General features: G+C 50.9%; 1 protein-coding gene and 1 long non-coding RNA gene across 3 annotated transcripts in view; one reads left to right on the top strand and one right to left on the bottom strand.

Annotated features, from left to right (window-relative positions):
- Nucleotides 1-14,562, bottom strand: part of PHF2 (PHD finger protein 2) — an 85,832-nt gene extending 71,270 nt beyond the window's left edge. Inside the window, exons 1-2 of one of the 2 annotated variants that reach the window (XM_075762649.1) lie at nt 14,441-14,562; nt 13,866-14,058 (exon numbers count right to left, since the gene is read on the bottom strand). In XM_075762649.1, coding sequence (XP_075618764.1) covers nt 13,866-13,963 — 98 coding nt within the window. In that variant the 5' untranslated portion in view covers nt 13,964-14,058; nt 14,441-14,562. Of the gene's footprint in view, nt 1-13,865; nt 14,059-14,440 lie in introns of those variants that run through there. The other variant, XM_075762651.1, reaches the window with a different exon arrangement.
- LOC142603233 (uncharacterized) lies at nt 14,503-20,809 on the top strand. The gene is made up of 3 exons (XR_012837122.1): nt 14,503-14,532; nt 18,487-18,700; nt 19,441-20,809. It is a non-coding gene; the product is annotated as an uncharacterized LOC142603233 (long non-coding RNA).
- Nucleotides 20,810-21,474: the final 665 nt, after the last annotated feature.

Here is a 21,474-nt window from a genome sequence, read left to right as displayed (position 1 = left end):
AGTTTCTGACAGCAACTTGTACACAGATTTGCTGACTCAACTCGCAACGTGTAACGAGAGCTAAATATTGTGCCACACACTCAGAAAAATGACGGCGGATTGTCACTTCTCTGCTATGCCCTCTCACTGCCAAGCTGCAAAGGAGCCCGCTACGTTCAAGACACACACCCTGCCTTAAAGAAATCCTTTCCTTAAGATACCAAACAACTGCAGACGACTCCATGCAATTACAAGTTTGCCGGGCTTCTACCAAACAGAAACACTGCAAAGCTCGCTGCCGCACGCTTGCCGCGCGGTGTAAGTCAGTGCCGGGCAAAGGGGAGCTGAGGGGATGTCGGTAACAGCGAACTCCGACTCGGAGGCAACTCAAGCGGCCGGCCAGCCGTCAGGGAGGAACAGCGAACTCCGACTCGGAGGCAACTCAAGCGGCCGGCCAGCCGTCAGGGAGGAAACCTAGCTAGCACAGCCTGCGGCACTGCCACCAGACCTTCCCCGTCCTCCTCTGGCTCTGGCTCTTGAACGTTCACCTCCCTTTCTCTTCCAGGGATAAACTATTCATTTTCTTCACTGTGTTACATATTACATTTAAAATACTAACGCGCGTGCGTGAGAGAGAGTTAAACCAAACCCAACCACAGAGAGGTTAACTGATTTGACAAAAACTGGGGAGGAAAGGAGGAGCAAAGCCAGTAATGAAACCTTGCAGTCCCACCTCTCTGTCCTCGGCGCTAATCTCTGTGTTTAACCACTATGTCTCAAAACATAAATGTCAAGGAGTTCACACAGAGTTCTGACTAAAGCAATTTACACAGCAACTTTAAACCCAGAGTATCTTTACGCTCCACGGTACTATGAAGCACGCAGGCAGTCACAGCAGATCAGCGCAGGGCTGCATCGTACCGTGCATTGCAACCACACCACCAGCTGCGCTGCGACCACAGGTGAAAATGCTGAAGAATCGAGGAAAGCAGAAAGAAATGCATAACTTCCCCCCTCCCCCCCAAAAAAAAAATATTGGGGGGCTATTGCATTGAACAGAACTTAGTGTTACAAAATGCAGTCAGGCCAAAGCACTCCAAGGACTGCTGTGGCCACACCACCAGCCTCCTGCTCACCGCGGAGGATTCCTGCTCAAGAGAGCAGCTCCTTTTAGCACAACGCCGGGTAGTTGCTTCAGTACTCAAAGGCAGCACGTTATCTACGGAATCCTGGTTACTGGTTTTACCAACACTGTGGGCCTCTCATCCGAGTACCGCTCAGCTTTCAGGACGTCGTCCCCAAGACCTCTGAAGACGATAGCTATAGGTGATGCAGGAGGTATGGGCACATTTTGACGAATACAGCAGTGTCATTAGTAATCTAGGATTGCTGGAAGATGTGGGAGTAAAACTGCAGGGGACTATGAATAATACGGCAGGGTGAGATGCAGCTGTGGATGAAAAAACGTTCCTATTTCTGAGACCGTTTATAGAGCATAAACTGGAAGAGAGAGTCAGTCCAGAAGGCACGGTATGTCAGGACACACACTCTGTTCTGAATGAATAAAAAAGGCTCTGAAGACGTTAAGTACATTACTTCTCTTAATTCTTTGGAAACCTAGAGAATTGCTTACACAGGACTCTTAGAAATTAAGCAACTCTTTCAGAGACATTTCACCTTCACGGTTCCAGCGTGCCTTTTGCAGCGCTCGGGAAGGGTTATTCTCCTACAGCACTCTAATGTCCTGCTGTATTTTGAAGTTTTATCATGAAGCTTTATCATAAAGTTTTACCCTCTCTTAAACGTCAGACCAGACTGCCTAGAGACTGTGAACCCTTGCAGCAGTAACAGTAACTCACTCTCCCCAACTACCATGATATTTTACACCTGAAAAGCGCAGACAGTCGGGTAGGGCTTTACAGTCGGGCTACCTGCTCAGACTGACGGGGAAATACCAAGCTTTCCTGCAGAACTGGTGATCAACTGTTCCACAGCGACAACTGCTGACAGCTATTGGGTTGTAGCTCTGCTACAATGACACTGCAGTTGTGAGCAACCACGCTTTTCTTAAATACTCATATTTTGACTTATCAGTGCTGGTTCACCATATCGGAGAAGGTTTTTCTTCCTCTGGACTCAGAGTGCAGTCTTCTGCGATTATTTGTGAGCTAACTCAAAAGGTAGAAAAGCAATTTCAGAACCAAGTTGCTTAAAAAATGACTAGTAAACCTGTATTTGGCTTCTTCATAAGTTTAACGCAAATAATAAGCATTTGCTTGTTATGCCTGGTGAGTTACCGCAAATACAGACAAAGCAAAAGGGAAACATTAACATTGAGTGGAAGATATGTGACAAAACATTCACTGAAACATGGTCAAAAAATGAAAAGGTCTGTGTACGGAACTAGAAAATTAAGCATATTGCTTGGACTGTAGAAGAAATGTTCAACTACTTTCTCAGGAGACCTCAAACGAACAATTATATTACCTCACAACTAAAGAAGATGACTCTCTTAGCAGAAGGACATCAAAATGCCGATGGAAAAATCTGACTGAGAAAGAGGGCTCACCTAACAAAAAAATAAGATGTAACACCTGGAAACTGAAAATAAGCAAAGCTAGATTGGAAATACATCTGATTTTTCCAATAATGGAACAAAAAACCATTGGGACAACTCACTAGTGAATTTGTTGACTTTTCCTTGAGAGTAGATGTACTTTCATTGGGCTGATGTGTTGGTTCTGATGCAAAAAAAAGTTAGTTGATCACCTACGTAAGAGTTCAGCATACTGTCAGTACCATTTTGGCATTGAAATCTGTGGACCCAGAGGATCTTCTCAGAACAAGCCTGAATCTTTCGAGATCTCCCCAACCACCCAAGCAAGGGTAAGCCCACCCATTTTAGAACAGAAGACCCATGCTCAGCTGTGAGGAAATGGCATCCTCATCTCTCTCGGATCTTCTCTAACGTGCTCTATGTCCTTATGGCTTTCAACGGTAAAGCTTAGCTGAGAGGCCTCGTCTCCAGACCAGAAATTAGTCAAATCTTTAGAACGACTAATCTCTAGTCAGCAACCAAAAGGGGAATACTAGCTTTAGTGTTCCATACACAACGGGCAGGGCGGAGCGAGCCGAGACTGCCGAGAAGTTGCCTATAGACTTCTTTTCTAGCTAGATTACACACAGGGGGAAGCAGCCTTAGCCGATTTGGTCATCCGGTGGGTCTTGCTGCTTTTGACGGTGCTTCTGAGACTTTGATCTCTGAAGCGACCACGGAAAAAATACTTAATAGCTCTACAAGCTTACCATTCTTTGCTTAATTAGCATTCATTCAGGTATCCGGCAGGATTCCTTACCACTACAGCATTCTTTTAATTCCACAAGTAGTATTTCTTGGATAGGAGTTCATATGTTATACCTATAGCAGTCTGTAAGGAGCTAGATGTTCAAGTGGTCCTGCTCCCAATTAATTCCAGACAATAATCTGCAAGCTTTAGCTAAAAAAAAAAAAGAAAAGTACACAACTTACACGCTAATTTTACATTCCTTAGCAACTGCTGCAATTGTATTTAAGGCTATTTAGTGATCACAAATGGAGAGAAAGAAAATCACAAATGGGTAGCAGGGTGATCCAGGAAACACTCTCCTTGTTCAGACGCAACAGAAGTCTAAGCCCTTTCGCTTCCCCCTCCTGCCCCGATCCAGAGACTCTGGTGAGATGTTCAACAGAAGGGATTAAATATTGCTTATATTCTGGCTACGGGGATTGTATTCCTGCATAACGATCCCTGGCTGTTTCATGTGCTCCCACGTTATTCTGCGTTCATCCAAAACCATAATGAAAACCATTTGCAGTCTTTGCTGTATCTGGCATCGGAAGGCAGAGGGCTGCGCAGTGCCCAGCGCGAGGCGTGCACAATGAGATACTGTTCTGCACCGCAGCAGTAACAATACAGATCCCAGCTGAAAGGGTAAATCACAACCACATGGCTCACATTTAATGAGTGTGTATTTTTACACACGCGAACAATCACAGATGCATACTATACTCATTCGCACTCCACGTGCAAATCCCGCGAAAAGCAAAGACATCATCTGGTAAACCGAGATCACTCTGCCGTCCGCACATAGAGCGCACATGGCGTCACTGTGCCAAAGGAGCACAGGAAGATTATTTTTTTAAAAATAATGAGTATGCATTAAATGGTTGGGTTTTTTAAAAAATCATTCTAATTTGACCATATCAAATCCAGCTTTCCAGACCAATGAATGGCACATACGACATAGGAACAGTGTTCCTGCCAATTTTCACATTTCCATCACCTTCCATTGAGACGTTAACAGCAAAAAAGGAGGTTTAACAAAAAATCACAACTAATGACTCCTAGCAGAAATGTCTCACTTCTTTTTTTCACTTGCTACATCCTTTCAGTCTGCCAGATGAAAACTTCAAGGAAAAATGCTTTCCCTGAGAGTAAATGTACCGTATTTTTTGCTAAAAGAGGAAAACGCAATGAAATCCATAAGCAGCTCAGTAACAACAAGAAGGCAACCATTGACTCCAACTGCAAATAGGAGATTTAAAAATACTTTTGTTTTTACAATTCTGATTTATTTTTTCCTGTCAATATATACTATTGCTTAACTTTCTGCTGGTCTCAACTCCTCGCTAAAACTAATGGATAAAATACTAAAAACTGCTGGATATCCCACTGGAGGCCTACACCAGTTAGCTGTGCAACTTCAAGCACATAAGCACGGCAGTGAAAGTCAGCGTGCGCACATCTGCTCGGGTCCGTAAGCAGATCACTAAGCCACGGCCTCATCCGGAAAAGATTTTTTGGGGACACGCCTGGGAGGAAACGAAGAGGAGGACTCCTCCGTGGACTCCTGAGCGGGTACTGTCAGCCTCTTCCAGCAGCTCTACCGAAGGGTTGGGAGAGCTCACCAAGGAGGGGTTTGTGCTCTCCAAGACCAGGAGAAAACTGCCCCTCGGCACGCTGGATGCCCGCCGGGCTGGGATCCCAGCTCTGGAGGGCACCAAGCACCAGAGCAAAGCGGATGTTCCAGTCACCAGCACGGTCACGGGGACACCACTGTCCCTCGGAGAGTGTTCTTCAACGGGGGTTGAGCTACTCAGCCGTTACGTGGAGTGGAGGACAAACCCCTCAGGAACGAGTCCACTCCTCTCACTTTGTGAATTTTGCTAAAAAACGTTGTTGTTGCCAATATATTCTCTATGGAAGGTATTTAGATGTAACAAACAGCTAGGTAACATCCTAAAATAGATCATGCATAATGCCCTAAAATAGATTGTGCACAGCCTTTTTGTTTTCAAATAAAAATCTAGAAAGAAATTACTATTCAGATCACTCAGCAAGTACAAGAGTTTCTAATACAGCAAGTATAAGAGTTGCTAACATACACCCACACTGCGGTGTTCCCAGCCCCAGATAAAGACACCTAAAATGGTTACTATGAAAAATCCAGTTGGTTTCAAGGAGTTAGCTCACCTATGTTACAAGAAAGACCCTTGTGCTGCTACAGTGCACCTCTATATGACACTTTTAATGTCAGAAACCACATTTAATAAAATGTCTTGAGGAACTGTAAAATATTTTAGATATACAAATTTCTGACAAACAGGAAAATAAGTCACTACAACTAGAAAGTTACTGCCATTTAGCTGATGGAGTTTTGTTCATCAGAATAATACTGCAGCAAGAGCGTAACACGAGTAAGTGGGATTTTATATTTGCTGTGACCCAGCATTCAAATATATTTTTGAAGTGCAACAAAATTTTGCTAATAAAACTGTGAGCAAAAAAAAAAAAGATCGTTTGCTTTTGACAGTGAAAGGATGTCCTGTTCACGGCGGACAAAGGCTGGCAGCCCGCTCACGCTCAGCGCACAGCTTGTGGCAGCCTCTGCACATGCCCACACTGCCAGCCGAAAGCGCAAGCCACACTCCCCGCGGCAGGCCAAAGCCGGCTGCACACCCGTGGCGGCTGCACAGCTCCAAGCACCAAGAATTTACTGAGAGTCCTTGTGCAACTGTACAAACTGTCCCTCAGCTGAAGCCCACACCTGCACTGTTACAGGCTGCTATCCAGGCTGGAAAAATACCCTTCGTTTTCGGTGTAGATATACTACACCACTACTATAAAATGCATATCGATCAGAAAGAAGAAAATATATGAAGGTAATATTAAAGATGATGGGGTTTAGAAAGCCTTGCAGTAATTCTAGAACACTTTTTCTCTTCACCAGTTTCTCCTATACGTAGTTACGCTGCTTTGATTGGTTTTTTCAGGACATTTTTATCCACTTCCTTCATTACAGAGCTACTCGGCAATAAGAAAAAAGCAGTGGGCATCCAAACCCCGCTTGGCTTGCAGAACTGATTTTTTGTTGCCCGAAAAATGATATTGCTTAAACTTTTCTGATTAAAAGCCAGCACCCAGTAAGGGTGCAGTTCTGCTACGACTGACCTTCCCAAGCACCCGGGTGTTGGCAGGACTGCTTACCAAACACAGCCAAAGTGCTGAAGAGCGCTCGTTAATTCACACTCTTTTTCAAATGTTCTTTCTTAACTAAACATGAAATGTGCTTAATATCCATGACATTTTATCCTTTCAGGGGTAAAACCCTCTGAAACTAAACAAATCTTTATGTACAAGACCCTTCTGTGATCTATACCCACTGCCAAGTACCAGCGTACCAGACAACGTACTTGTAGGCCAGCTCTTCCTACGCTACTGTCCACCCTCAGTATTACTTAGACTTGGATTTTCTAAAGGACATCTTAATTTGGAGAATAACTCCATGAGCTGACACATCAACACCTCGATGTTCATGCCAGCTAAGCACTCATGGTACCCAAATTCCCATTTCCATAACCCGGAGTAAACAGTTCTTTCCACTAGACTCGACGTCTCAGTTAAATGCTTTTTCAAACTGACCCTCAGGGTTTTCTAACGAGCAAGTTTAAATACAAGACACCCAGGCACAGTAAACCTAGAGGTGTCGAAAAGTGATGCTCAGTCCTGGGGCAAAGAATTGATCAAAAGAGAAATGTCCGTTCTGCTTCAAAGCCAGCTTTGTAGACCCAGGCGTTGCACGGACATCTGTGGAAAACCCGCCCAGTACCTAGGCGGTGGTCCAGAAGAGGACAGAAGACTCAGAAATGGGGAAGCTGACGCCCTTTTTGCTTGCATATCTGAACGTGGAGCCTTATCCTATCGGTTAGCAACAGAGTGCTGTGGCGAGCGCTTCTGCTGGGGATGTCAGCGTTACCATACCACTGTGGAAACGTCAAGGGTCAACCTCAGTTTCCATGAAACCTTCTTTTTTTTTGAGTAAGAATTCAACCCTTTTAATTTACACCAAATACAAGTTTTCAACCTTCTAGTGTATTTTCTCTGCAAGATAGAACTGCAGATAAAACTTTGTATTTGGAAATCCGCTACACAAATTGAGACTATACTTTCACCAAATATTTGCAAAGTATTCCTGCAGCTGTGATTGATACTGCAACGGCCCAAGAGACACTCTGAGGTCAACTGCAAGTTTTAACGGCATACTAAAACTCTGACATATTTTCCATTCTGAATCTCAGGCTCCTTCTCAGAGCAAAATGGATGCGAAATGGTAGGACAAGAAGTTTATTTAGCCCTGCCAAAGGACCAAGAACACAACGCTGATTCGCAACGTGCAAAACCAACTCGCTTTACAACCTGGCCGGGCTCCTGATGCTCTGGAAGTTGGTGTTAATCATCGCCGTGGGACCACACGGTAGTACAAGGCAACACACCCAGAATCAGTACTGGGACAAGTGTTTCTACCTCTATGCAGCCCTGGACATTTAAAAAGAATTAAGAAAAAAAATATATATATAAAATTAATTTGACATGAAAAAAGCTTCTTAAGTTCTCTGAACAGCTTTCAACTTACAGAATAAATAATGCTATGTTGCCAAAAGGAAGCTTAAAATGACAGCGATTTCACCCTGAAGATGAGAAGGATTTTAACAGTTTTATTTTAAGTTCAAATCTTCTTCACATTCCATACTGACAACTTTTTTTAAAAAAAAAAAAAAAAGTGGGTGTTTTGGATTGTTTGGGCTGCTTTCCTCCGAAGGCAAACAATACCCACTAAAGTGTCCATGCGGACATTTATCCAGAATAATTACTGTGCTTTCTGGGCTCTATAAAATAATTTCTGAACAACCTGGTTTTCTTTTTTCTTTTTTTCTCCTGGAATAGAGCATAAAGGAAAGCATTCTGGTATAGGTATTAGCGTGGCTTATCCACGATGGCTGCTCTGGTCAACCTCCCAGTTTAAGTGAAGCTGTAATGTTGACTAACTCTTCCGGAAAACTTGAAATAATCTTAAACATTTAGTTATTGGAAAAACTTACATACCTCATTCCTACCTGAACTCCTCACGCTAAGGGAAATCATTCTGTGCATGGTACAATTACCTTAGTAACTCCCTCCACTGTGATAATACTACAGCAAACAGCACTGTATTTTTAGGATTATCCACATCTTAAAATTGTACCCAAATTTCCAAATTTGGCTGCAGCTAGTGATAAGTCTACATAAAAGAGAGGAACTAGATGCTGCGATGCAAAACTAGACCTATTTTTAAAAGGGACAATGCTGAGCGCTGCACTAGGAGACAGAAATCTCCCCGTGCACAGGGTTTTTAGTTCTGCAATGTAACAGACAAGTGCTTTTCTTAACCCGGCCGGAGCTCATCGCATCGAGGCACCTTGATTAACACCCATCATAATCTTATGCTGCTATGGTAACTGCACAAACTACTACATCACTAAACTTTTTGTGATTTTTACCAAGTTATTTACTTCAGCTATGCCTGGGGCAGTAAGTTTCAAAGTTTAAATACACATGAGGTAGAAAAATAAATATAAAAATACTTGTTATTTTATTTGGCAAGTGATTGTATGATCCCATCCTACACCACCAGGTGCATGTTGTAAGTACTGCAGAGTTTACCCTCCTTCACCTACAGCTGTGATAAATAACCCAGTACAGACTTCTAGTTGAACAAACCGGTGCCTTTCCTTGAGTACTGGGTTCTGTAACACTCCCATAACAGACGAGATGTTTAGAGACCTGTCGTTAAATATGACTCCTTCCGACCCTCGGCCGTCTGCATTCACGACCCGTCAGGAAACCCACCCTCGCTGCCTGCACCTGCAGCAGAGGTGCTGAGGAACAGAGGGTGTCCCTGCAGCAGGCAGCTCCTCAACCACACGCAACCTCGCAGATCATGACCAGCATCGCGCCCTGGAAGCAGAGACGGCAGAGAAGGTGCTCGTCACACCGCACAGCGTAACATGCTTCGGCCAAACGTCTTGTCCCACATCCCCTAACGCAAGCCTGCGCAGTGCTGGGCACGCAAAACACTTCCGTCGGCCCACAGCGCTGCCTGCACGTCTGTAGGCCAGGCCTACAGATGAGGAACCAGAGCGACTACCTGGGCACTTGCTGATTCTCAGCTTCTTCATCCACGATGAAACTCCCTCCTCCTCCTCTCCTGGCCTTCTCCAAGTCCAAGGAGCCATCTCCCATACCAACAGGCTGTACAGCACAGGGGTTCCGACAACCCCAGCTACTGCTGCTGTCCTGCTGCTGGGTAACAGGCGGCACACCGCCAGGAACACCTCACCAGGACGGGGACCCCACAGGTGAGGACCTAACACAGACATATTACGACAGAACCATGGAGGAGCCAGGAAAGCACGGAGCACTGAGGTGGGTTTTATACAGAAAAGCAAAGGATTGGAAGCCACTGAGGTGTGTGGGACTTCATTAGACCAAACACCCGCATCAGATGGCAAAGAACCGTCTGCTTTAGCATTATTTTCCTTTTGCCTATCAGATCATCTCCACACTCTCCAGAGCTCGAAGCTGCTTGTCTCGAGCTGCTCAGGCAATCGGAAAGCACGGAAACGACTGAAACTCAGTCTAACGAGAAGTCACAACCAGCATCCTGCGAACACACCAGCAGCCCCATAGCCCAACACACTCCATAAGCAGTGCCTGAGGGTCGCCAACGATGAGTAACGTATGGAGTTGCAGCAGAGGGGCTCAGAAAGCTTGCAGAAAGGAAGGAACAGAGCTAACGATGACGAGTTCTTTACTCTCTCAACACCACCACATGGGCAAGACTACCGAAGGCTACCGACCTACAAAATCAGTGCAGACGCCTCATCTTGGTCTGTCAGAAGAGACCTATCGGGCATACGTATCAACTCAGCCACACGGTCCAACGCAGCGCCTTCACAGCGTGCGGGCCTAAGACCAGAGGGATGACGGGCGCCCAGGCAAGAGCAGCGAGCGCTCCGAAGCGCCGCCTTCCCCGCCGCGCAGGGGCCCACACACAGACGCTTCTCAGGATTAAGTAATGATTTCTATGGAAAGATCGAACACTGCTTCACAAGAGAAATCCTCCCTGAAAAAGAGAATAAAAATGATCAGTGATATCTAAAAGCTCCAGAGAACCTCAAATCCATCCCTCTGGCACTTGTACGGGAAGCGACAGGGAGCAGTGATTTCCAAACTGCAGTCAGCAGCACATCAGCAAAGTGCTGAGTACTTGGCGGTGGTCTGGGGAGCGCCCGGCTGTCATCTGCCGACGGCTCCGTCTCCCCGTTTCCAACTTCTACGTGGCACTAAATCAGTGTAACATGCGTTTGATATTTTTATAATGTGAATTTACCATCGGAACTGCTGAAGTTGCCACAGAGATGTTACCCAACCTCAGATGCGAGGGAGACTATGACTGCTATGTGAATAAAACCATGAAAAACATTTCTTTAAATATTTGGAAACTACACTCAGAAAGGAAGCATGAAAACACCTGATCTGCTTCTACAACACCAAAACAGAAGTGACACTTTTTTCTTCTGAAATGCACACTGGATGTCATGTTAAAACAAGACCTAAGCATGATTAAACAATTAAAATCTGGGCAAGCCTCCTTAACGGTCTGCAGCTATGCACACTTGCTTTTTCTGGGTTGTAGTACAGTAAACACCACGAGTGCTTTGAGTGCCTAGGAGAGACACAGGACAATTTTATACAACTGAATCTTGATTTTTACTTAGTTTGTTGAATATTTATTTGTTCACGGAAAAGCAAACAGGGACATATATAAGCTGTTTTCCACTAAATCACTCAATGTACTTCTCCAATACAATTATCTTCAGGTTTTGGCATGGCGAGAAGTCTCCTCCTTCTCAGTTTTCTTTAAAATCCATCTCTGGGTGCTACCGTGAGCTAAGCAAAAAGGGTACAACACCCCTGCTCGGAGCTCCAATTCAATTCCGTCCCTTTATGCCACGAAATGAAATACCTCTTTTTGTGCGTGCACCAGACATTGCCCCCAAGCCGTCCACGAAACGATCATTTTCTTCATCAGTTACAACTAACCCCTTTTCATCAGCTTTAATCACAGTTCACCACTGCTGGCAGGCAGCTCAGCTCCTTTTGCCGTTTAGCTTTTCACCAATCCACTCTATCACCAGTTTGCATGAAAATCATAATTTTTTCACATTCTTAAGTCTTCCAAGTGCACAACACCTGAAGTTTCTCTCCAGCCTCTAAATCAGCCTCACCTCGCCTCATCTGCACCTGTCTTAATGAACACAGGCCAGTGCGCATCCTTTAAGCCTCATGTCCAGCACCGCGCTCATAGAGCACCCCACCGCCAACACTGGCACTAGATATTTCAGTATTTTGCTTCATGTTTCTACACAGCTTTTAATATCAATGGCGGAACGTCGTCCCTAATGCCGCAGCAAAGTTTCTTTACCAGTTTTTTATGCGCTCGGGTGGTTTGGGGGAAGATCTGCGGCTGACCCAGGGCCTACTCACGCATCTGTGAACTGCAAAGGCAGCAGGCAGTGCCTCTTGCCTTCACGTTCTCCGCCAACTATTTTGAGGCAATTATCAGAACCGGTTAAAATGGAAGAGTTACAGTTTAACCTTACTGAATACCTGTCATAAAAAGCGCTCACCCAGGTGATTTACTGGATTTTAAGTTCACTTTTTACACTTGCATCACTCATGGAGAATGGCTGCAAAGCTGGTAACGCTCCGTGCTCCTCCTCTGTAACACCCGACGCTAGGAAAACCAGCCTGCACGGCCGCCCTCCTCTTCCACCTTCCCCTCCATCGCGGTGACCCTCCGGCACCACCGTCCCAGAGTCCCCGCCACCCGAGTGTCTCGCAGTGGCGGTACCCGTCTGGTCGTTTACTCTTTGAACCAAAGCTGGGCTGACAGCCCCACAAAGACCCCACTTCTCCAGGTTCTCCAGCATCTCCCATCCAGGGCTGAAGGTGGGCAGCCAGCCGCCAAGCTGCTCGGGACGCAGCTCCTTCCCCTTCGCCCCCGCCGCAGCTCTCCGGGACCCCCAGCCTGCCCGCAGGACGGTGCTGAAGCCATTTCTCGGGTAATTCTGTGAATTTTAATGTTCTCGGCTTTCCAGACACCAACTTCCCCATTTCTCACCGGGGAGGAAAATAATCCTACATACTCCAGAAGTTGCACCGGGCCGCCCCAACTCCAGCGCGGCCACCCTCCCATTGTCTGCCGCACCGGCGCTCCGTGAGGACGGTTTGGGGAGAAATGAGCCAAAAAGAGGAATCCTCCGCCCCGGCCCGCCCTGCTCAGGCTCCCCCTCCCCCGCCGCCGCCCGTCGCTTCCCCCCGCCCGGCGGCCGCCGCCGCCACGACAGGCCCCGGCCCCGGGCGCTTCGGCGGCGGCGACAGGGCCGGCCCGGGGGGGGGGGGGGCGGTGGTGGTTGCGGGGGGCAGCCGCCCCCCTGCCCGGGCCGCCGGGGAGGCGCCCACCGTGAGGCGCGGCAGGACGGCAGAGGTCCCGGCCGGCCGGCTCCCCGCGGGGCAGGGGTGCCCTGCCACGGCTCAGGGGCGGGCTCTGGGCGAGCGGGGTCTTCCCCGCCCGGCCCTCCCCGCCTCAGGGCAGGCGCTCTTCCGCCCCGCCCGGCTCCCGGCGCGGAGGGGCTTCCCCTCGCCCGCCGCCCCTCCGCCAGGGCGGGCGCGGAGCTGGGCCCCGCCGCGCTCCCCTCAGCCCTCGGCCCGCCCCTCCAAGGGTTAAGCCGCAAGGCTGGCGCGGTGATGGTAGCCCTGTCAGCCGGGAAACACCCCGGCTGCCCCCACCGCCCCCCCCCCCCCCCGCTCCTCCCCGCTCCGGCCGCCCCGGGGAGCCGCGGGGGACTGGAGGGGGGGTGTGTGTGCCCGGAATCCCCCCCCCCCCCCCCCGGCCGAGATGCCGGCCCGGCCCGCCGCGCCAGGCGCCGGAGCCCGGTGACAGGGCGGTCGAGCCCCGTCTTCCGGCGCCACGGCCCCCCGCTCCCCCTGCTCGCCCCGGCCCCGCCGCCGCCCGGGCCCCGTTCTCCGTGAGGGAAGCGGTGTGGAGCCGAGGGGAGGCGCGGGACGCACAACAACCCGGCCGTAAGAGCCCGCCACCGCGCCGCGCTGCCATCGCCCAGCCGGCCGGCGGGAACGATCCCCTCCCCGAGGAAAGCACAATGGCCCCCCCCCCCCCCCGGTGACACCGGAGCCCCGGGGATGGGGATGGGGGGGGGCGGCTTGGTGCGGGGAATCCAGCAAAATTTACAAAACAAAACACACACACACAAAAATACAACGGGGAGAGAGCGAGCGAGAGACGGGGGCAGAGTGGCTCCTCCTCCTCCTCCTCTCCAAAAAGGCCTGTTGGAAAACTGCACACGGCGGCGGCTCCGGCAGCGCCGCTCCCCGCGCTGCCCGGCGGAGAAAAGGCGGCGGGACCGCGGCGAAAGGGGGGGGAAAGGCCCGATCTCTTTGTGTTACCTGCCGTGAAACCAGTCCTTGCAGGCATCGCACTCGATCATGAAGCGGGTTACGTCGTAGGGCAGCCTACAGATGCAATAGACGGGCACCGTCGCCATGTTAGCTCCCTTCAAAACAAGGCTGGCCGCCCGGAGGAGCGGAGCGAGCGGGGCTGGCGGCGGCTCCTGCCGCGGGGACGCTCCGGCTGCTGCTCCTGCCCAAACGCGGCGGGTTTGCGATGTCGAGGAGACGGGGTGGGGGAGAAGGGAGAGAAGAAAAGGAGGGGGGGGGGGGGGGAAAGGGGGGGAAAAAAAAAAAAGAAAAAAAAATCAGATAATGCAATTACGGCTCCTCAAGGGCGGGCGAGCAATGTCAGAAAAATAATAAAGGGCTTCCCAAAGTTTGGCTGCATGGTTCCTCCGGCTCTGCGAGCGCCGACCGGACTGGGGCTTTTTTTTGTTGTTGTTGTTGTTAAATGATTATTATTCAAAATGTTTGGCGAAATGCATTCTATTGCGTGCCCCCTGGTGACAGTACAGTACCGAGGCTTTTCATAAACACTCCGAAATGTAGCCCTTTCCTTGTAATGTCCTTACGTCAGCTTGCAACATTGCAATATTTCCTCTGCCGGGGCTGGGGCCGGGGCCGGGGCTGGCGGCGGGGCTCGGCGGAGCGGCCGGCGGGGCGGGTGAGCGGGGCCGGCGGGGGCTTCTGCGGGGGGGGGGGGGGGCGGCTTTACCTCCTGCTTGCCAGGAGGGAGGGTTGGTTTGAAGTTTGGGGGTTTTTTTTGTTTTGTTTGGTTTTGTTGGGTTTTTTTTTTTTTTTTTATAAAGATAGCGGCCCTGGCGAGGCTCTGTTCCCTCCCGGGGGGGGTTCGGTGGGAGCGGGGCGGGGGGGGGGGCACCCCGCCGGCGGGTAGGGCTGCTCCCGCTCGCCCCTCCGCGCAGGTACAGCGTGGGGCGATGCGGGACGGGTCTCCGCAAGAGCGGAGCACAAAAGCCCTCTTGTCATGACAAGCCGTCACGGAGCAGGCACGCCTGGAAGTAGCCGTGAGTACGGAGCTGCCCCACCGGCAGGAATAACGCCCGGCTGGTCTGGTGGCTCGGTGGGGATGGCGGGACAGGGCCCATAAACACGCACAGGTCTTGATTTGCACGAAGAAAGAGGAAAAAAAATAATAAATGACCTTCTTTGTAGCTGGTAGAATTCTATTACTGCTTTTAAAGTTACCCACCTCCACCTGTGGCAGCCTGTTCACTGCTACACCGGAGAGATGAAAACGGGTACCCGGCGCCAATGGAGCACCGGATCGGAGCGGGAGGGTGCTGGGTGCGTGCTGCGAAGGGACGCCCGGACACACAACGTCCGTGAAGCCCGGGCCTGCACAGACCCACAGACACCGGCTGCCTCTCGGGTGGAGGTGGGCCAACGGCGGCGGTGGAGGCGAAAGAGGAACCTCGAGTTTGAACCGAGATCGAGGATGCAGAACCTCGCTCCCCCTCGACGCGGGGACTCTGGAGGTGGTTAAGAGGATCAGGCCTGGGGCATTTTGGGGGGGATCTGTGTCCCAAAGGTGTTTGATAGCCACCGGCACGCTTCCCTGAGAAGCGCAAGAGCTTCCAACGAAGTACCCACGAAGGGAGTCCCAGCTGAGGTGTGCGTTTAATTCCAGTTACAATGGACTCAGTGTCTTGAATCCATCTCATTTGGGGGAGGGAATCTTCTATTTATCTTCGAGCGACAAGAGAAAAGGGCTATTTCTCTGCCATTTTTCCTCAGTCTGCAAGAATCCTCAGAAATCACCTGTGGAGGACAAGTGAAATTCAAGGGACCAAAGAACTTGAGTTCCAAGTTTTTCTGCAGAGAGAAGGCCTTGTCCGTCTAGGCAGAGCTGGTTTCGGACAACTGAAGAGGGCCTGTCACAATTACTTGCCTTGCCCACTGAATTTACCTGCCAGAGAAGTGACGTTCAGCTGGGCTTCGGGCAGAGCTACCTTTGAAGTAGTGTCAGAAATGGAGCGCTCCGGCCCACCGGGGATGTTTACGGGAGCGAGATGAAATTTCTGGCATCGCTGAAGGTGTGGTACCGCGGGGGGAAGATTATAGGCCTGCAGTTTAAATCGTGACTCAGTTGTTTTGAAGGACATGTTTTGAATGGCTCGGCATGCACAAAGGGGCCTATTTTCTTCATCGCGCTGAGTGGCGTAAGCACCTGCCCTCTAAAAATCAGACCTCTTTTAAGTTTAAATTGATCTATCGTGATTTTAATTGCTCGGAGCTTCACCCAGAAAGTAGAAGAGCAAGTCTAGGGAGTAAAGCAGGATGAGGAGGAAAGGCTCGGGAACCATCGCAAGAGCTGCACGTGCCTTTACTGCATTGCTGCTCGCCAATGCCAAGCGCATCTACCAGCACCTCTCAGCTCGGGGTTTAAACAGCTTTCGGCGATTTTGATGCCCTTTGGTACAGGACGGTCCCGCAGAGGTTGGGCATCACGCCTCCGCACTCCCGAAACGCGTGCAGCCGCAACCTGGAGTGCCGCCTTCCTTTCATAAAGCCGGTGTTTTAATGAGAGCAGGGGAGCACTTGCAAGCGTAGCGACTCAGCCACACACATTCTGTGCTTGTCTCCCTCTCCCAATTGTTTTATGGGCTTTGCTCACACCAGACCCAAATCTGTGAAAAATGACATCCTTGTCGCCTTTCCTGAAGTCCCACCAGCATCTCCGTGCAAACAGCCCTCTTTCCAAAGCGCCGCCTGGAATTCTAGTGCCAGCACATCTCCACTGCAGCCGCTGGTGAACTAAAACCTCCTAATACTGCGGGGATTTTGGTGACCACAACAAAGGCAGCGGGGACGTACGAGGGTGTAGCCAGCCGCTCCTCCGCAAATGGGGCTGGAGCGGTTTAAGGCTCCTGAGTCGTCCCGCGCTGCTCCTCGGGTGATGGCTGCATCCAGCAGCAGAGCCGCGCTCGCAGTGTCGGCGGTTTTGCTTTTTCCCTCGGCAAAGTCAGTTGGATTAATCGTAAGTTGTGCTGGACGCTGCTGGAGCCGGCATTGCTGATATTGCCTGGAAACAAATTATGGGAGACTGGGTGGCTCTGTTCTGGCAACTCGGAAATCTGCCGGGGATTAGCAGATCAGGAAACTAATTGGTGAGGTTGTCTCATTGTCCTGACTTTTCCATGAGTATTTCGATCTAGAAGCCATGCAAGGAGGGTGCTTGGCTGCTCTCGGGCAGGGAGGAGTGAGTGGTGGAGCTATGCTGAGATGCATTTCATCAGCAAGTTAACTTGACTGAAATTTCAAAGCGAGTTTTTAATATGGACTTTTAAATCAATTGGGGAAAAAACCCAACCCAGCAGCGTAGGCTGATACCCAGGAAACATCTGCGTGGTGGTCGCAGACCCGGTGGCCGGGAAGCAGTCGGACGCCTGGAGGCCTGGGGCTGCGTGGTCTGAAGGGATCTGCTGCTGTCTTGGGGCTCGCAGGAGAGGATGGCGTTTTTCAGGAGTATTTAAATGGCCCCGGAGCAGAAGGTGGCATCCTGAAGTGGACACGCTGCTCCTTCGCCTCGAGCCGTGACGGCTCACAGCACCGAGCCCTCAGTCCCATCTCTGGTGCGGTGCTCAGGTGTGCTCATCAGCGCAAAGGGAAGCATTGCCATCGTTTTTTGAGCTTCCCAGTTTTACTTACCATCCTGTAGTGTTCTTCCTATAGATGTCCTCTGCGGTGGTACATCCAAGGTCCTTCCAATTTACGATGCTGTAGACACGGTGTCCCCAGTTACTTCCATGCTACTGCACAGAAGTACACGAAGTTCTCCCCCCCCGGACCGTATCTACTCTTTAAGTAAATGTTTGCAAAGCAGCCACCTCTGAAACCAGGCGCGAGACAACAGGGATCGCCGAGCTGCAGGAAGAGAGGGGCCAGCAGATGCCAGCGCGCATCCCTTCCAGTCTTCCCCTCTGACCCCAGATTTCCCACTTGCGGTAAGTGGTTCGATCTCACGCCACACCGTACTCTCCGATTTTGGTCCTATTTCGGTGGGCGCGAAGGGGCGAGCAGCACCCGTCAGCCCGCGGGCGCCCTGCAGCAGACGCACAGAAGGGGCACTTCGACCGCTGTGCCAAAATACCCAGGCAAACCCAAACCAGGAGGAATAATGAGATGCGCGGTTTGAAGCAAGGCATTCAAGGATGTAAACAGCATTTTTAATTTAAAACGGTCAAAGTCATAAAAGGAGACTGGTTTAAAAGGGCCTTTCATGTAGAAAATGAGTTTAAAGACCCAGTTAAAGAATTTATTTTGTATTCATAACTCTCAATGCAGTTTGCATTTATCAGTCCGTACATGCACCTTCTCACTTAAACACTTCTCTCTTGCCTTGTATTTTGGCACGCAATCTGACATCATGCACCACCTCGACACGGAGAAGTTACGTCATTGGGCGTCAGGTCAGACTTACATTAAATTTTGCATTTATTGTCGGTCACCAGAATCTGTATGGGGTACACAGAGAAAAATCTGAACTTTGACCGTCCTATCAGGTGTCAATAAAAATGTATCAGTCTCTTGTATAAGATCTTAAATGTTCAGATTCTATTCTATTCCTATTCTCTTTTTTTTTACATTTATTTTTAAGGAAAACAATTGTAATAATTCAGAAGATTCACAGTGCCCCCTCCCACTGCTGTGCTGGGCCTCGGGCACGCGTGGCGCGGAGGCACGGGAAGAGGCAGGAGCAGCCGGCCGCGCAGTAGGAAGCAGCGTCAGTAATTCCGTCTGGGCACCAGTTCTGCGGGGAGGATGTCAGGCAGGGTAACTGCTGGCGGTAGTGAACTCGTCGTTTCTCCGTGGTACGTCTTTGTCATTATGTTTCTGTACTTATCTGGGGGGAAAGAAGACCAAGAACAACATGTCTGCACTTCTTCGTGTTACGGCAGTGGAAAAACGCTTCCTCGTGGTGCGCGGATGAGCCCGGAGGTGCCCCTCACTCCCAGTTCATGGGTGAGCCCAGAGGTGCCCCTCACTCCCAGTTCACGGGTGAGCCCAGAGGTGCCCCTCATTCCCAGTTCACGGGCGAGCCCAGAGGTGCCCCTCACTCCCAGTTCATGGGTGAGCCCAGAGGTGCCCCTCACTCCCAGTTCACGGGTGAGCCCAGAGGTGCCCCTCACTCCCAGTTCACGGGCGAGCCCAGAGGTGCCCCTCACTCCCAGTCCCCCGCACCTGAGCAAGCGATTGAAGGAATAGCGTGAACGGGTCTGAGTCTAATCCATTAATGCCACATTTAATATTGAAAACCCGTTGTGTGTTATTTGTTGCACAGCAGCATGGGTGATCAAACCTGTATTAAAGCCCCGGGGGCCTCGCGGCACATCCCAGACCATGCCCTGCAGCCCCCCGGTCGGCAGCGGTGTCCGTAGGTGCTTTCGGAGGAAGCCCTGGCCGAGCAAGGCCAGCCCGCTTTGCTGCCCAGCACCGCCTGGCGCAGGGGCCGGGCGGGAGATTGCCACGACCTGCCGCCCAAAGGCCCTACAATTTAATGAACGTGGGGTACAGAAATACTTTTGAAGTGTTTTTCGCTTGTATTTTACAGCAGGGTGTAAGGCAGCGAAATGACTGCCACGTTTTACCGAGCTCAGCGGCAGAAGCAAACGCTTCCTTCAGCGGCAGAAATATTTCCACTGAACGTGGTCCTCGCGTTGAAAGCCCAGGTGGCAGGAGGCATCATGCCGGCTACATCTTTTCACTCGCCGTTCGTGTTCTGTGTGCACTTCTGCACCGAATGTCACCTTCAGGAGAGTAACTTAAATAAAGAATATCAAAAAGAGACCCAAGGAGCACCCCGTGCCCTCGGTGCAGGGAAAAAAGCCTCAGGGGCTGCGGGGCTGCTCGCCCCGGGGTGCCCCACGGCTTGGCTGGGATCGGTCCCAGTTTACGTCGTGGCCCGTGGTTAGGGAGCGCTGAGCGGTTCGGTGGGACCGCTGACAGTTTTGGGGTCCTCCCAGCAGGAGCATCACCGTGCCGGCTGGTGTGGAGGGAGCTCTGCGGAGGAGACCCCCGTCCCGCTGGCGGGGCTCACCCCTCGCCCTGCTCGCCCTGCGTCAGCCCTGATCGCCCGCGTTGGGCGGCATCGCGGGGGAAGCGCTCACACCCCGAGAGCCACATGTAACCAGCGGCCGCGTGGCACCCACGGCTGCAGCGCCCGGAGCCTTTCGGTGCCAGGACGGTGGCGGATCGGCTCTGCTTCCTACGAGGTGCTGCTGGCGTCCGTGCTCCGGGAGATCCGCTCTTCCCCAGCACGGTGTTACGCTGTCCTCATCTTTGCTCAGCGCCCGAGCTGCATACGCAGCAGAAGCCCCCTGGTGCTCAGGAAGTATTTTGATAGAGGCGGTGGAGAGAATAAGAAAAAACCAGAAGGAAGATGCGTACGTGTTCCACCCTCCTGCCCCTGTCCCCGGGAACGCTGCCCATGGCCACCAGCTCCTCCCCACCGAGCAGGATCGGGTTAGGCTCGGCAGCCCTCTTCAGGCTCTGCAGGCACATGTAACGTCTCGAGCACCGTATTCACCTTCGTTTACGTTAAAAAAATACCCCCCCCCCCCAAGGTGTGATATTCCCTCTCGTGTCACCCCAGTCGTTGCCTCCCTCTACACTCCTGGTTACCCCCCCGGACACGCCAGTGCCAACGCAAAGCTAAAACCAGGGCAAAGTCCCCAGGCAGCGCTGCAGGTCAAAAGAATCGAAAGGCAGAAAGAAGGGAAAAATACGTTAATAGTTATTAAAATGCGCGTTAACGAGCCTTTCTCCGACGGTTGGTCCTTGGAGCGAGGCCAGCCAGACTGCTCGTCACTGCCACGGGAGGACCGGGACTCACCGAGAGCACGAGGGCTGAGATGCACCGAGTAGGAAAACTATTGGAAGAGAGTCAGTCTCTGGGAGCCACAACTTGGTTGCCACATTTTGCGGGAAAAAGTCGCATTCTTGGGAGGGGGGAACACCGGGCTCCTCCGGGGCTCGCTCCGCAGCTCTGGGCACGGGAGCAGCGTCGCTGGCTCAGCCGCCGCGGCTCTCCCCAGCCTACGCCGGCTGCCAACCCGGGCAGCAGCTTGCAAAAACCGCTATTTAAACCAGGATTTTGGCCACAGTTACTCAAGTAATGTGGCCACCGTGGAGCCTCATGTAAAATGTTTTCTATAAACATTTAAAGCATTTGTAAACAGGGTTTCATAACTTGGCAGTTGGACTCGATTTTGTTATTTTTCACCCCAAACACGCTGCCATGCTGGGAGCTGATGTCTCTCTCCGTCTCTCACACGGCGTAGTCCGAGCGGGGCTGAAAGCGTTTTCTAGTCTGAAACTTCGTAAAGGAGGAAGATGCGCACGAGCCCATCGCTGTCGTCAGTCCAATTCACATTTACGTCGCCTCTCCCTGCTGGGTTTTATTAGGGAGCAGGAAGCTTGTTCTTTGCCAAGCCCCAGCAGCCAGCAGTTTACCAAGTAACAGAGAGTTTCAAAGCGTTTGGAGCGTTTCTCTTTCGATTTGCTGAGAGCCTGTTATAACGCAGAAGATGAGTATAGATAAAGCAGAACTAAAGGTTAGACGAACACGACTCTGGCAGGGAGACAC

The sequence above is a fragment of the Balearica regulorum genome, chromosome 10 (genome assembly GCF_011004875.1).
Source record: "Balearica regulorum gibbericeps isolate bBalReg1 chromosome 10, bBalReg1.pri, whole genome shotgun sequence".
Taxonomy (NCBI): Eukaryota; Metazoa; Chordata; class Aves; order Gruiformes; family Gruidae; genus Balearica; species Balearica regulorum.
Note: the sequence above shows the minus strand (reverse complement) of the source record. Positions and strands in the feature narration are given on the sequence as shown.